Source organism: Oncorhynchus clarkii, unplaced genomic scaffold (assembly GCF_045791955.1).
Source record: "Oncorhynchus clarkii lewisi isolate Uvic-CL-2024 unplaced genomic scaffold, UVic_Ocla_1.0 unplaced_contig_8869_pilon_pilon, whole genome shotgun sequence".
NCBI classification, from domain to species: Eukaryota; Metazoa; Chordata; class Actinopteri; order Salmoniformes; family Salmonidae; genus Oncorhynchus; species Oncorhynchus clarkii.
In genome coordinates this window covers 187315-203799 of record NW_027260947.1, presented here as the reverse complement: position 1 = coordinate 203799, position 16485 = coordinate 187315, and the positions used below count along the sequence as shown (strand labels likewise).

The 16485-nt window shown below is 42.1% G+C and overlaps 2 protein-coding genes across 2 annotated transcripts; both read right to left on the bottom strand.

Moving 5' to 3' along the window:
- Nucleotides 1-470: 470 nt before the first annotated feature.
- On the bottom strand, nt 471-7369 carry LOC139402485 (heat shock factor 2-binding protein-like). The gene is made up of 6 exons (XM_071146449.1): nt 7276-7369; nt 4995-5142; nt 4762-4865; nt 3960-4109; nt 1119-1263; nt 471-592 (listed from the first exon to the last, which is right to left on the bottom strand). The coding sequence occupies exons 1-6, from the start codon at nt 7324-7326 to the stop codon at nt 471-473; spliced, it is 720 nt and encodes a 239-aa protein (XP_071002550.1). The 5' UTR covers nt 7327-7369.
- Nucleotides 7370-9169: 1800 nt separating this feature from the next.
- LOC139402480 (origin recognition complex subunit 4-like) lies at nt 9170-13807 on the bottom strand. The gene is made up of 13 exons (XM_071146441.1): nt 13681-13807; nt 13318-13394; nt 12646-12736; nt 12466-12541; nt 12277-12362; nt 12146-12194; nt 11892-12043; nt 11186-11359; nt 10961-11047; nt 10762-10870; nt 10549-10644; nt 10395-10462; nt 9170-9357 (listed from the first exon to the last, which is right to left on the bottom strand). Exons 1-13 carry the CDS (start codon nt 13735-13737, stop codon nt 9175-9177), a joined length of 1305 nt encoding a protein of 434 aa, XP_071002542.1. The 5' UTR covers nt 13738-13807; the 3' UTR covers nt 9170-9174.
- Between the last annotated feature and the right edge of the window lie 2678 nt (nt 13808-16485).

Below are 16485 nucleotides of genomic sequence, written 5' to 3'. Positions count from 1 at the left end.
GATAAACTACAATAACCATCATCATTCATCCACCTGCAGATAAACTACAATAACCATCATCATTCATCCTCTTGCAGATAAACTACAATAACCATCATCATTCATCCACCTGCAGATAAACTACAATGGACATCCACATCCACCTGCAGAAAAACTACAATAACCATCATCATTAATTTACCTGCAGAAAAACTACAATAACCATCATCATTCCTCCACCTGCAGAAAAACTACAATAACCATCATCATTAATTTACCTGCAGAAAAACTACAATAACCATCATCATTCCTCCACCTGCAGAGAAACTACAATGCCTAGTTAATTTATTATTGTAGGTATCATTTGATCTGGATTCAGATGGCTGTGTGTATTGATGTTGAGTGTGTGTTGGGTCGGCCAACATAACTGCTGAGGAGACCGTGTGTGTGTGTATGATTATTAATGTGAGTGATTTAGAAGTCCTCCAGTCTTACACTTTGAGTTTGGGGAAGACCCCAGGCTTCAGGAGCTCCAGCAGCTGAATCAGAGTCTCCAGGAGGACGTGGGCGGAGCTGGACAGGTAGTCCCGCCCACACGTCACCGCCGCCACGTCTGAGTGGACAATCAAACAGCAGAGAGGTCACCGATTGGAGAGCTAAAGATGATAACGCTGAGCAGGGTGTGCCATTTATTATAAACTGGGTGGTTCCAGCCCTGAATGCTGATTGGCTGACAGCCGTGGTATATCAGACCATATTTCACAGGTATGACAAAACGTTTATTTTTTCTGCTCTAATTACATTGGTAACCAGTTTATAATAGCAATAAGGCACCTCGGGGGTTTGTGGTGTATGGCCAATATACCACGGCTAAGGGCTGTATCCAGGCACTCGTAAGAACAGCCCTTAGCTGTGGTATATTAGCCATATACCACGCCCCCTCATGCTTTATTGCTTAATTATATGATGCAAAATATGTTATATAACACAGCATAGACTGGAATAACTCACAGTGAGATGGTGTAATTATAAACTGTGGTTATCAAAATACATTCAGTAGACAGTTTGGATGCCATGGTGACATAGCCGCACACTCACTGGTGACGACTCCGGCCATGGTGACATAGCTACACACTCACTGGTGACGACTCCGGCCAGCGCCAGAACAAACTGCTGCTCATGGGAGTTGGAGTCTTGCTGCTCGGCCTTGGCCTCCCCATCCAGAGACTTGACAAAGCTCTCCAGGGTCTGGCCCGCCACGCTCAGGAAGGACTGCAGCTTACCCTACAATTAGAGTAATGAGGCAGGGTCAGAGGTGGCCAGAGGGAAAGGGGAGGAATTAAGGAGGGGAACAAGGAGGATGATGGAAGAGGATAAAGGCAAAGAGAACCAGGATATGGACTGTAGTTTATAGAGAACCAGGACATGGACTAGAGTTTAAAGACAACCAGGACATGGACTAGAGTTTAAAGAGAACCAGGACATGGACTAGAGTTTATAGAGAACCAGGACATGGAGAACCAGGACATGGACTAGAGTTTATAGAGAACCAGGACATGGACTGGAGTTTAAAGAGAACCAGGACATGGACTAGAGTTTAAAGACAACCAGGACATGGACTAGAGTTTAAAGAGAACCAGGACATGGACTAGAGTTCAAAGAGAACCAGGACATGGACTAGAGTTTAAAGAGAACCAGGACATGGACTAGAGTTTAAAGAGAACCAGGACATGGACTAGAGATCAAAGAGAACCAGGACATGGACTAGAGTTTAAAGACAACCAGGACATGGACTAGAGTTTAAAGAGAACCAGGACATGGACTAGAGTTTAAAGACAACCAGGACATGGACTAGAGTTCAAAGAGAACCAGGACATGGACTAGAGTTCAAAGAGAACCAGGACATGGACTAGAGTTTAAAGAGAACCAGGACATGGACTAGAGTTTATAGAGAACCAGGACATGGACTAGAGTTCAAAGAGAACCAGGACATGGACTAGAGATGGACTAAAGAGAACCAGGACATGGACTAGAGTTTAAAGACAACCAGGACATGGACTAGAGTTTAAAGAGAACCAGGACATGGACTAGAGTTTAAAGACAACCAGGACATGGACTAGAGTTCAAAGAGAACCAGGACATGGACTAGAGTTCAAAGAGAACCAGGACATGGACTAGAGTTTAAAGAGAACCAGGACATGGACTGGAGTTTAAAGAGAACCAGGACATGGACTAGAGTTCAAAGAGAACCAGGACATGGACTAGAGTTTAAAGAGAACCAGGACATGGACTAGAGTTTAAAAAGAACCAGGACATGGACTAGAGTTTAAAAAGAACCAGGACATGGACTAGAGTTTAAAGACAACCAGGACATGGATTAGAGTTTAAAGAGAACCAGGACATGGACTAGAGTTTAAAGACAACCAGGACATGGACTAGAGTTTAAAGAGAACCAGGACATGGACTAGAGTTTAAAGACAACCAGGACATGGACTAGAGTTTAAAGAGAGCCAGGACATGGACTAGAGTTCAAAGAGAACCAGGACATGGACTAGAGTTTATAGAGAACCAGGACATGGACTGTAGTTTAAAGAGAACCAGGACATGGACTAGAGTTTATAGAGAACCAGGACATGGACTAGAGTTTAAAGAGAACCAGGACATGGACTAGAGTTTATAGAGAACCAGGACATGGACTAGAGTTCAAAGAGAACCAGGACATGGACTAGAGTTTATAGAGAACCAGGACATGGACTAGAGTTCAAAGAGAACCAGGACATGGACTAGAGTTCAAAGAGAACCAGGACATGGACTAGAGTTTATAGAGAACCAGGACATGGACTGTAGTTTAAAGAGAACCAGGACATGGACTAGAGTTTATAGAGAACCAGGACATGGACTAGAGTTCAAAGAGAACCAGGACATGGACTAGAGTTTATAGAGAACCAGGACATGGACTAGAGTTCAAAGAGAACCAGGACATGGACTAGAGTTCAAAGAGAACCAGGACATGGACTAGAGTTTATAGAGAACCAGGACATGGACTAGAGTTTATAGAGAACCAGGACATGGACTAGAGTTTAAAGAGAACCAGGACATGGACTAGAGTTTAAAGAGAACCAGGACATGGACTAGAGTTTAAAGACAACCAGGACATGGACTGGAGTGGAAAGCATCAGATGAGTGCTGACCCCTGAATCATTATTTAATCAGGTAGGCCAGTTTAGAGCAAGTTCTCATTTACAACTGCGACCTGGCCAAGATAAAGCAAAGCTGTGTGACACAAACAACAACACAGAGTTACACATAAACAAACGTACAGTCAATAACACAAATTAAATAAACATCAAAAAATCTATGTAATCTATGTAAATTGACCCCTAGGCCATCGGTACTTCTGTGTCGGCGCTATAGAGTAAAACACCACCAAGTCTATTAAAGAGTGTGATGAAGCTACTGTCATCATGTTATAACTATCCAGTCCTCTCAGATCTCCACAGGTGTGATAAAGCTACTGTCATCATGTTATAGCTATCCAGTCCTCTCAGATCTCCACAGGTGTGATGAAGCTACTGTCATCATGTTATAACTATCCAGTCCTCTCAGATCTCCACAGGTGTGATAAAGCTACTGTCATCATGTTATAGCTATCCAGTCCTCTCAGATCTCCACAGGTGTGATGAAGCTACTGTCATCATGTTATAGCTATCCAGTCCTCTCAGATCTCCACAGGTGTGATGAAGCTACTGTCATCATGTTATAGCTATCCAGTCCTCTCAGATCTCCACAGGTGTGATGAAGCTACTGTCATCATGTTATAGCTATCCAGTCCTCTCAGATCTCCACAGGTGTGATAAAGCTACTGTCATCATGGTATAGCTATCCAGTCCTCTCAGATCTCCACAGGTGTGTAAGCGGCTAGGGGTTGGTTTGGAATTGGGTGAAAGGTTTTGTAAGGTCTGTGGATGAATGCCTCTCACATCAGCCAGGATGTCTTTGACTGCCTCCTCCTTACTGGAGGTGCTCCACAGCAGGGTGCAGGAGGCAGCCCCCAGCCCAGTACAGAACTCAGCCTGCTGCTGCAGCTGCTCCCGACTCTCCCACAGCTGCTCCCTCAGAACAAGCTTCTCCTGCAGGGGCATGCAGCAGACAGGTTAACATGATGACACACACACTTACACTCAGACACACACACACACTTACACGCATACACACACACTTCCACTCAGACACACACACTTCCACTCAGACACACACACACTTCCACTCAGACACACACACTTCCACTCAGACACACACACTTCCACTCAGACACACACACTTCCACTCAGACACACACACTTACACTCAGACACACACACTTACACTCATACACACACACTTACACTCAGACACACACACACTTACACTCAGACACACACACTTACACTCAGACACACACACACACTTACACGCATACACACACATACTTACACGCATATACACACACACTTACACGCACACACACACACACATACTTGTCCCAGGAACCATCTTCTCTTGGTCTACAAGTGAGGCCTTAAGACATACTCTGACACACACAATGTTACCTAGGGAACAGGTTACCTCTCTCTTTATCTCTCATCTCTCTCTCTTTAATATCCCTCCATCTCTCACCCCTCTCTCTTTAATATCTCTCCATCTCTCACCTCTCTCTCTTTAATATCCCTCCATCTCTCACCTCTCTCTCTCTAAAATCCCTCCATCTCTCACCTCTCTCTTTAATATCCCTCCATCTCTCACCTCTCTCTCTTTCTGACACTCGCTCTGCGCTGCGTCCAGGCGAGAGCGGAGGTGCAGACACTCCTGTCTCAGTTGCTCCTGCTCCTGACCAAGGCGCTCCTTCACTACACACACACACACACAATTTTCCCTTTCACTGTTTAGGCTATTTCCCAATACAAACATTCATGTTATTCATTATCAGCCTACTTGTATGATAACATCCGCGTAGAGCCGTTTCAAGGGCAGCTTACTTGTCTCTGCAGCACGGGCTTTCTGCAGCATCTCAATCAGGTCTCCATTCACTACTTTGGGTAAGAACTCTCGGAGCTGCATGACCTCTGTAGTCAATCTCTCCAAGTCTCTTTTTCTGATTTGGACCAGGCCATCTCGGCTGTCAACCTAGAACAGAAAATCAATAGCCAGTCATGTGCATAAATGTTTTGTTACAGCTTTTACTTGATTTTTGCAAGGTGTGGCTTATTTTTGCCAATGTGCCAGGCAAATACACTACTGTTCAAAAGTTTGTGGTACTTAGAAATGTCCTTGTTTTTGAAAGAAAAGCACATTTTTTGTCCATTAAAATAACATCATATTGATCAGAAATACAGTGCAGACATTGTTAATTAAGGCCAGCATCCCTGAGCCGCCTCTTCACTGTTGACATTTAGACTGGTGTTTTGTACTATTTAATTATGCTGCCAGTTGAGAACTTGTGAGGCATCTGTTTCTCAAACTAGACACTCTAATGTACTTGTCCTCTTGCTCAGTTGTGCACCGGGGCCTCCCACCCCTCTTTATTTTCTGGTTAGAGCCAGTTTGTTGCTGTTCTGTGAAGGGAATAGTACACAGCGTTGTACGAGATCTTCAGTTTCTTGTCAATTTCTCGCATGGAATAGCCTTCATTTCTCAGAACATGAATAGACTGACGAGTTTCAGAAGAAAGGTCTTTGTTTCTAGCTATTTTGAGCCTGTAATCGAACCCACAAATGCTGGTGCTCAGGATACTCAACTAGTTTAAAGGCCAGTTTTATTGCTTCTTTAATCAGTCAACCGTTTTCAGCTGTGCTAACATAATTGCAAAATGGTTTTCTAATGTTCAGTTAGCCTTTTAAAATTATAAAATTGGATTAGCTAACACAACGTGCCATTGGAACACAGGAGTGATGGTTGCTGATAACGGGCCTCTGTACGCCTATGTAGATATTCCATTTAAAAAATCTGCCGTTTCCTGCTACAATACTCATTTACAACATTAACAATGTCTACACTGTATTTCTGGTCAATTTTATATTATTTTAATGGACACATTTTTTTGCTTTTCTTTCAAAAACAAGGACATTTCTAAGTGACCTCAAACCTTTGAACGGTAGTGTATGTGTATGCAGTAGTCATATCTGTAGTCTCCCTAGGCACAAAGGGTGCCTTCACAATGTGAACAATGCTCCTCGTGCTGTTGCCCGAGGTCTGGGATTTCCTGAGACTATCATATCTGTAATATTAGGTGGTATGCAGTAGGCATATCTGTAATTTTAGGTGGTGTGCAGTAGTCATAGCTGTAATATTAGGTGGTATACTGTAGTCATAGCTCTAATATTAGGTGGTATGCAGTAGTCATAGCTGTAATATTAGGTGGTATACTGTAGTCATAGCTCTAATATTAGGTGGTATGCAGTAGTCATAGCTGTAATATTAGGTGGTATACTGTAGTCATAGCTGTAATATTAGGTGGTATGCAGTAGTCATAGCTGTAATATTAGGTGGTATACTGTAGTCATAGCTGTAATATTAGGTGGTATGCTGTAGTCATAGCTGTAATATTAGGTGGTATGCAGTAGTCATAGCTGTAATATTAGGTGGTATGCAGTAGTCATATCTGTAATATTAGGTGGTATGCAGTGGTCATATCTGTAATATTAGGTGGTATGCAGTAGTCATAGCTGTAATATTAGGCGGTATGCTGTAGTCATAGGTGTAACATTAGGCGGTATGCAGTAGTCATAGCTGTAATATTAGGTGGTATGCTGTAGTCATATCTGTAATATTAGGTTGTCATTTAAGAGTCCCTGTATGCATACAGATCACTAGAAGCAGACCATCTTTGCTAGCTCTGAAATAGTTATTGCAGGTCTGGCATCTAGTGGACAAATCTGAAAATTACAATGTAAATGTCAGGACAAGGACGGACAGAACTTTCAGGTAAATTATCTCTTCACACGACAAATAACGGACTCGCTCCTGACCAGACCGAAATAGTAACCTAATCCAACATTACTCGACCTACAAGGCTAGCTGACAGTGACTCTTCAACTTTGTTTGCTGAGATGGTTGTTACAAAGAGAGAACTTACTTGTGAATAAGTAGTAACTTCATCGTCATGTAAGTAAGTACCTGTGTATTCGTGTCTGGTTAGCTCTTGTTAGCTAATTACAGTAGCCAGCGGTAGCTAGCAAACGTGCAGCTTCATGGAAGCTAATCTGCGAGCTCAATATTTTTGTTTTACTATAGTGATAGTCAAAAATATGATATAAATACCTTTCCTTTCTTGCACAAAGCCCACATCTTTGTGTCTATGAATTGAGTCATTTTTAATTTATCTGAGGTTTGTTTTGAGATGAGTTTAGTGCACTTGTCACTAGTGATGGGCATTCCGAGTCTTTTCGGTGAGCAGAGCCGGCTCATTTGGCTCCGTTCAGGTAAAAGAGCCGGCTCATTTGGCTCCGTTCAGGTAAAAGATTCGGCTCATTTGGCTCCGTTCAGGTAAAAGAGTCGGCTCATTTGGCTCCGTTCAGGTAAAAGAGTCGGCTCATTTGGCTCCGTTCAGGTAAAAGAGCCGGCTCATTTGGCTCCGTTCGGGAAAAAGAGCCGGCTCATTTTGCTCCCAAATGGCTCCTCGTTCAAAATGTTTAAATATATCTAGAACCAAGGAAAACGTGCAAATGTCCTATGTAAATCACAAAAGTAGGCTACCATTATGTCAGATCGTGAAATGCGTGTTCAAATGCATTTTTACCTGGATAAATTATTCAGTTCTTTTAAACGCACTGCACATTTTTAGGATGGACCAGAATGACGCGCTCTCCCCACTATTGATTGTTTCTGCAGTGAGAATTCACCCTCTTTAGATAATTATTTAGTAACTTATTTACAGGTAAGTTGTTTGTAGCTGTATGTACATCACCAAAAAGAGCCGTTCGTTTTGCTCAAAGGTTTATTGGTGGAATGTTTAATTACTCCAGCATAATTTCCGATAATCATACGTAATCTCTATGCAACGGCACTGTTTCACTGGGACACCAGTATCTTTTGTAAAGATACACCCACCCCCAAACATCTTCCTGCACTATGACCCCTGGGCCCTGACCTACATCATGTCACGTTTGACCTTTCTAGCTTCCAGTGGGCTAGCTACAGTTCAGTTTCAAGAGTTCCTCCGTCATGTACTAAACATCTACAGTACTCGGCTGTATATTTGACCTCTCTCTCACGGTTCAAATGTCTTATTCTCTCTGGTCGTGCTGTTGTTAAAGTGTACGAACGCAGTACGGCGGCTGGACCTCCTAAACAAGAACTTGTCGTATGTCTGAGACCAGCCCCTCACGCCTCATGGAGGGGGCAGTACCTCAGCTGACCGGGCGTCCACTGTTTCTACAGAGGGGAGCCGTGTTCTTGAGGATTGTGGTTGACTGAGTGGTAGCTGTAGATGGAGAAACTACCACGTCATGTTCATTAGAACAGGTACTGACTGTTGAATGACAGCTCTTCATCAGCCCAATACACACACCTTATCTTTTGAGCTAGGCCCTCAGTGGTAGTGATGTCTGGGTGGATTCTACAGTTAGCTGAAGTGTCCTGCTCCCTGACAGAGGGAAAGGTGCAGAAGGCTGTGCAGTACGCTGCTGGGGACACCAGCATCAATGCAGGTCTTCCAGACCCCAGAACCTGTAAAAGTGCTGCGTCTCTAGCATGGTAAACACATTTAATGCAAAACCTTAAACTGACATACTACTGTTCAGGAGTATTACATTTTCTTATTTTCTGAGTGACATTGACGATTATGCGTTTATCTTTGCATTAATTTCAGATGCCTGGTTAAATATTGTACAGAGAAAGTGTATGCTATTCACCCTGACATAAAGCATGATTGCTCAATGTGAATGGATTTGTCCCCTGTAATGTCAGTTCCAAAACAGACCACTAGATGGTGGCATTTAGCATTGAATACTTCTTAGGTTTCAAGAACTGGTACACCGATGACCCCAAAAATTGCATGACTTTATTCAATAAGTACAGCCAAATATTTACATTTACACACAAGGAATGAACACATGGCAGAAACATTTGTTAGGTCATTCATTGTCTATCCCCGAGGACAGGGTCCAGGCCACAGTCCCATATCTTTCATAACTGCCCCACTGGACGCAATATGTACCTTTAACCAAAAGCAGACATGGCCCACTGTTTAACATCTGTGGGGCATTGTGGGTATTTCTGCAGGGCCTCCATGATCTGGCTGTGGTCCAACAAAAGTTTCATCAGCTGGTACTCCTTCTGGATCTTTGCTGTGGAGCTGTCCATAGACTTAATCAGCTCCAACTGCTGCAGGTGTTCAAACGCCTGGAACAGAGTGTTGTTGGGTTGAGTAAATCTTGAGTATCAAATAATACAATGGCATACATGTGGCTAAGACTGTATGTATACAATAAACTTTAGTCAGGGGTATTACAGAGAACGGACAACCAACGGCATTACATACTGAACAAAAATATAAAACGCATCATCCAACAATTTTACTAAGTTACAGTTCAAGGAAATCAGGCAATTTAAATAAATAAATTAGGCCGTAATCTATGGATTTCACATGACTGGGCAGGGGCTCGTCAATGGGTGGGCATAGGCCCAGCCAATCCAAATCAGTTTTTCCCCACAAAAGGGCTTTATTAGAGACAGAAATAATCCTGTTTCATCAGCTATCCGGGTAGCTGGTCTCATACGATCCTGCAGGTTAAGAAGCCGGATGTGGAGGTCCTGGGCTGGTGTGGTTACACGTGGTCTGCGGTTGTGAGGCCGTACTGCAAAATTCTCAAAAAATGCCGTTGGAGGTGGCTTATGGTAGAGAAATTAACATCCAATTCTCTGGAAACATTCCTGGTGGACATTGGCAGCATGCCAATTGTATACGCCCTCAAAACGTGAGACATCTGTGGCATTGTGTTGTGTGACAAAACTGCACATTTTAGAGTGGCCTTTTATTGTCCCCAGCAGAAGGTGCACCTGTGTAATGATCAAGCTGTTAATCAGCTTCTTGATATACCACACCTGTCAGGTGGATGGATTATCTTGGCAAAGGAGAAATGCTCACTAACAGGGATGTAAACAAATTTGTGCACAAAATAACAGAAATAAGCTTTATGTGCTTATGGAACATTTCTGGGATCTTTTATTTCAGCTCATGAAACATGACCCCACTTTACATGTTGCGTTTATATTTTTGTTCAGTATACATCAACATTCAGCACATATCCACCCTTCTTCATTGTGAAATAAACTTACCTTGAGAACGATCTACAAAAACATTATAGGAATTTTATGAAATATACTATTGGAAGGGTCTGATGTCATTCTACTGAGACCATGATGTCATGCAGACCCACCTTTATGACGACTGGCTTGTCAAAGTTATGTATAGAATGGGATTTCCTCTGCAGGAATTTCTTGAACTCTGACAAAAAATAAAATATCTATTAACACAAACGTATGTCATTCCCAACTATTACACACCAGCTCTTACTAACTGTTGATCCTTACCATTGTGAACCATCTGGAAGTTAAACGGCTCTCCTTCATAGATGTCATTCAAGTGTTTCATGGCAATTATCAGGCACAGTTCGAGAATGGACAGGCCTGGAAAGACCAACAAAGCAAAATGCAGGCCAAATTATCAATGTTTCATCAAATGGTCATGTGTCCATCAAAGAAATCCTCTAATAATGACCTTTACCCCTAATGGCTTTAAATTACCATGAAGTATGTTTGCTTTAGAGTCCACCATACAGACTCTACTGGCCTCCAGAAGATCAGTGGGCTTGATGGCAGGTTTAGATGCGCTCACTCGGCTCAGAGCCAGCATCTGCAGAGAGGGGTCCACACACACACACAGCAATATTTAGAGGGTTTTTCCCCCACTCTTTGCTTTGATACGACAGATACACACTCTTACCAGTAACAAGTGCAGGGAACGGAAGTCTTTGCTGGAGTTATAATGACTTTGTAAAACGTCCACCACTAGTTGGTCTTCACATAGCGTCTGAAAGAAAGTCAGAGAGCATTGTGGGTAAGAAGAAAAATGCCTTTCAGATAAAAGCCAACTACAGCACATCACAAATCTAGTACTGTTAAAAAATATATATATAATATTAAGTTTACAGTCCTGGACTGGCCTCACCTTGATGCCGTCATTCCACTCGTCATAGAACTTGGTGTCGGGGAAGTCTTGTGGCAGGCTGAGCTGTGAGCGGACGTTGTCCAGGTACTGTATGAAGCTCAGGGAGTTGAGCAGGTGGATCTGTCTGTGGCTGAACCTGGACTTGACCCTCTTCTCTAGCAGCTCCAGGACATCCTGCAGCAAGCAGAGATGAGACCAGTTGTGATCACCAGAGGAGAAGGTAGAGTAAAGTCACAGGAGACTGCTGAGGGGAGGATGGCTCATAATGCCTGGAATGGAGTAAACAGAATTTTATTTTTTTTATTTTACCTTTATAGGCAAGTCAGTTAAGAACAAATTCTTATTTTCAATGACGACCTAGGAACAGTGGGTTAACTGCCTGTTCAGGGGCAGAACGACAGATTTTGTACCTTGTCAGCTGGGGGATTTGAACTTGCAACCTTTCGGTTACTAGTCCAATGCTCTAACCACTAGGCTACCCTGCCGCCGAATGGTATCTATACGCATGCAAACCATGTGTTCGATACTATTCAATTGATTCTGTTCCAGCCATTACTTAGAGCCCGTCCTCCCCAATTAAGGTACCACCTGTGAGTAGAGTAGAATATAATTAGATTGAAACCTATCCTTTTGAAGCTAAAACTAGTTCATCACTGGAGAGGTCTAAAAGCTAGATAGTACACAACTGAGGTAGAAGAGACCCTACCAGTCTGCAGGTGAGGCCGATCACAGCGACGGGAGCCTGGGCAGACTGGGAGACATCCAGGAGGTTGTAGAGCAGAGTCTGGTTCTTATGGTGGGCAAACAGGTCAAACTCATCCAGAATGAAGAGGACAGGACGACTGCTGCTACGATCACCTGGGACAAAGAGAGAACAGTACACTGTAGAGACATACTGTCAGCATAAAGGAGGGAGGATTCTCCAAAATTATAGCGAGGGCAATGTGCAGAAATTATTACCTTTCTTTAACGCCTCAAGAAGGAAGGCCAGGTTTTCTGCAAAACTACCCTGAAAATAACAATAAAATTAAGAGCAAGCAAAAAAATTGCAAAGGGACAAAACATACAGCATAACTTCTGTAAACACTTACAAACACTTTGTCTCCAACAACATTCTCCAGATTGAGCTGGCGTGTGATTTCTTTGAGCGCTATTCTATCATCAGTCTGTAAAAGACCTAGAGAGACAGTAAAGAAGAGTTGGGGAGAGAATTAACAGAGTGCAGAAACAGACAGAGAATCAACAGACACAGAAACAATCACAGACATCCTACTACCAACCATTCAGGTGGACAGGTAACACATTCTTATTGACATCCTTCACCTCCAGCAACTCTCTCAAGACACAGTTAAGGAGCTGGAGAAAACAGAAGAAAGTCAACATGCATGACGACGACAATAGAAGTTGGCTATACAGCACAAACAGATCTGGGACAAGGCTATCCTCGTAGCATTCCATACCATTGTTTTCCCAGATCCCCTGGGTCCAACGATGAGTACAGAATTACTCTCTCCATGGACAGCTGTCCTCCTCAGCAGCTCCAGCAGGTGTCTGGAACATCAACACAAGGACCGTTACCCACAATGCCCCACTCTCTGCAGATCAGTAAACAACCTGGCCAATTGCCACGTTCAAAACAACTGAGAACTCTCCGACTTCAGCGTGTTCAAAACAAATGGGAACTTGGGGAAAAAAAACAAGCTTCGACTGGGAACAATCTATTTAAACGGTTATCTAACTCGGGAACTCAGGCCTCTTTCTAGAGCTCTGACCTCGTATTTCTCAGAGTTCCCAGTTGTTTTAAACGTGGCCGATGGCCGCCACACAGAAACTAGCTTGACAGGTGTAGGTGGGGCTGGAGACAAATAATAAACAACAGCTGGGTCCTTGTGAAATTGAAAATCTAAACAGTTAATCTTATTATGCTGAGACTTTCACCCGTCAACAAAATGCACATTGCCATGACACTGTGGAGTACCCCTCATAAAACACACTTGTCATGTGTTATGGCAAATAGACCCAACTCATACCATTACCCTTACATTAATCAATCTGCTACAGTAGTCAGTGAATGTCACGTTTGTCAATTAATAAAACCTTAGTTAGCAGGTCAGCACCACCAAGGAACCTACTTGTGTTGTGACTCCATTCCCACTGGCTTTTCAGGAAGTCTCTGATGACAGAATCTCTCCCTCAATATCATCTGAACCTGAAAAATATATCCATACTAAAAAGAGTCATTATTAAGTATTTGCGAATAATGTTGTCCATGGGACATCATACCTTAATGTGTTATCTGGGTAAGGTTTAAAAAAAAAAGTTTAACCTTTGTTTAACTAGGCAAGTCAGTTAAGTACAAATTCTTATTTACAATGACGGCCTAGGAACAGTGGGTTAACTGCCTGTTCAGGGGCAGAACGACAGATTTTTACCAGCTCGGGGATTCGATCTAGCAAGGTCACCACAACCAACTCATGTAACAAACGAATACAAACCTGAGAAATACATTCGCCGACTGGCATGTGTGTTTCCTTCACTTTTCGTTTACTCATGGTGGCAACAGTCTAGAATGGACAAAACACAAGAGACTTGCGCTGAAGCTAACTACAGTAACGTTAGCTAGCTAGCAAGCAACATGGCATGCAGCGCAAACAACGCGATATATTTCTCTATTATAGGAACTAACGTTAGCTGCTGACTCGCCTTATAAAAATACAAGAGTAAGATGAAACATATAACTAAGTGATATTTACAAGTTTGGTGACGTTAATAATAATAACTATTTACTTTTTTTCCCGATGACAGTGGTCTAAGCGCGAAATTGGAATCTTTGCGAAGACATTTCTCATTTAACAATCACAACTCCGACCCACTTCCGGGTCACCTAATTATTGGACCTACAATAGGAGGCTATATTACTGCACAAAACAATCTACACACATTTAAATTAATAATTCCAGTATGTAAGATTCCCTGCATCTAATTAATATCAAATGTACTTAATCAAGGAAGGGATGTTCTCTTCCAACAGTGATTATTTTACCACCGCCACCAAGTTAGCACTTGTGATGGGAATGCATAATGAATGGTCCAGACCTTTTGGTAGACAGAAGTAGTAGTATGCTCTTGGAAGCTTTACTTATTCTATGTCAGGTCAGACACATATGTGTTGAGCCTTTTATCAGTGGTGGAATAAGTACCCAATTGTCATACTAGAGTAAAAATGAAGATACCTTCATAGAAAATGACTCAAGTAAAAGTGAAAGTCACCCAGTAAAATACTACTTGAGTAAAAGTCTAAAAATATTTGGCTTTAAATATACTTAAGTATCCAAAGTGAAAGTATAAATAATTTCTAATTGCTTCTATTAGGTAATCCAAACGGCAGAAATGTATTTTATTTATTATTTACGGATAGTCAAGGGAATACTACAACATTCAGACATCATTTACAAACAAAGCATTTGTGTTTAGTGAGTCAGCCGGATTGGTGGCAGTATTGATGACCTGGGATGTTCTCTTGATAAATGTGTGAATTTGACATTTTTCCTGTCGTGTTAAGCATTCAAAATGTAACAAGTACTTTTGGGTGTAAGGGAAAATGTAAAAATTACATTATTTTCTTTAGGAATATAGTGGAGTAAAAGTTGCCAAAAATATCAATAGTATAGTACAGATACACCCCAAAAAGTTGTTTTACTTAAGTACTTTACACCACTACCTTTTATTGAATCAGCAGAAGTGAAACGTGACAGATTTGTAATTTAATTTGAATTAATATCTGGACAGACACTTTTCTGTTGGGTTCCATGTGTAACACGATGTGTTTTTGCTCTTTGCTCTAGTCCTGTCAGATAAACATCTCCCCCCACTGTGCTCTCGGGAAAATACTAAATGGAATCCTTGGGACATCCCAATTCTGACGTCACTCCTTTAGAGTTGCAATTTAAAAAGACAAAGGCAAAGGCAAATAGGAAAAAAAGGCAAAGGAGGCAAAAAAGGGCAAAGGAGGCAAAAAAGGGCAAAGGAGGCAAAAAAAAGCAAAGGAGGCAAAAAAAGGGCAAAGGAGGCAAAAAAGGGCAAAGGAGGCAAAAAAGGGCAAAGGAGGCAAAAAAGGGCAAAGGAGGCAAAAAAAGGCAAAGGAGGCAAAAAAAGGCAAAGAAAAAGGACAAAGACAAAAAAGGAAAAGAAAAATTGCAAGGTTTAGAGTTTAGGGTAAGGACGTCCCAAGGATTCCGAATTGCGCTAACTCTGTGCTCTCCAGCTCTCTCCTCATCTCTCTGAGGCGCAGGAGCAGTAAAGCACTCCATCTTTATCCCAAGCCTAGGGAGAACCAGCCGAGACATTTGATGGGTAGGCTTTTTATTTTTATTTTTAAAGGGCCAGAAGCAAATTGGAGGGAGTTGAAATATACTATTTCAGCCACCATGGACTTTCAAGGAATCATTTGATACTCTGAAAGATGGAAAAACGTTTTTATAGGCAATAAGATTGGAATCTCAAAAGCTCCTGTCTTTGCAAAGCAACCCTCTGCTCAGCTATTCTTTCACTGGCCTGTCTCTGCCTCGTCCCTAGCTGGAGACGTTTCACATTGGAAAATACGCTCAACGCTCCCCAGTTACGATTTTAAAAAAACTTCGACTTTCAATTCGGGATATACTTTTTTCGTACAGTGGAATATCGTTAAAGGCATGTTAATGTTTTGGAGTTTGTGTTAGATTACACGGGTATGTTTATTTACAATTGCTTTTCGGTTAACGTTAGCTACTTACTAGCATTAGCATTCTGCTAGTTAGCTAGCTTAGCTAAGTTGGTTACCTAGCCTGCCATCGATAAATCATGTTTGGCTAGCTGTCTACTAGCTAACGTTAGATAGCTAGTCATTATCGGTGGGCTAAATAAGGCCCGCTAGTGGTTGTTTTTCTTCGTTAAAACAACCGTCTTATATAGACTTTGTAACGTTAGACCGAAGAGTTAGCTAACTGTTAGTGAGCTAATATCAGGTGACTAGATATCACCCACCTACCAGTAAACATGTTGATTCTTTGTAGCTAACGTTAGCTAGCTAGGTTAAGTAACGTTGGATATCAGCTGATATGCTAGTTTAGTAGCTAGCTATGTAGGTAGTTCAGTTGGCAAGGTAGCCAACTATGCCACTATCTAGCTAACGTTAGCTAGATAAAAACTCTGTATGTCCCCCAAAGCTAGCTAACGTTATCTGGGTAGCTAGCTAACTTGTAATAATTTATAGTAGCTAGACCTTTTTGATTCTGCAGACGAAAAGGAGTGCTCTATGTACA

What these genes read in the sequence shown, in the direction of transcription:
- LOC139402480 (XM_071146441.1), bottom strand. Translation starts at nt 13,737, where the DNA reads ATGAGTAAACGAAAAGTGAAGGAAACACACATGCCAGTCGGCGAATGT. An exon ending in GTTACCTGTCCACCTGAATG is followed by an intron (nt 12,363 to 12,465) that starts GTTGGTAGTAGG and finishes CTGTCTCTCTAG; the next exon opens with GTCTTTTACAGACTGATGAT. An exon ending in TCTTGAGGCGTTAAAGAAAG is followed by an intron (nt 12,044 to 12,145) that starts GTAATAATTTCT and finishes TCTTTGTCCCAG; the next exon opens with GTGATCGTAGCAGCAGTCGT.
- LOC139402485 (XM_071146449.1), bottom strand. Translation starts at nt 7,326, where the DNA reads ATGACTCAATTCATAGACACAAAGATGTGGGCTTTGTGCAAGAAAGGA. An exon ending in AGTGTCAGAAAGAGAGAGAG is followed by an intron (nt 4,110 to 4,761) that starts GTGAGAGATGGA and finishes ATGCCCCTGCAG; the next exon opens with GAGAAGCTTGTTCTGAGGGA. An exon ending in GCTGGCCGGAGTCGTCACCA is followed by an intron (nt 593 to 1,118) that starts GTGAGTGTGTAG and finishes TTGTCCACTCAG; the next exon opens with ACGTGGCGGCGGTGACGTGT.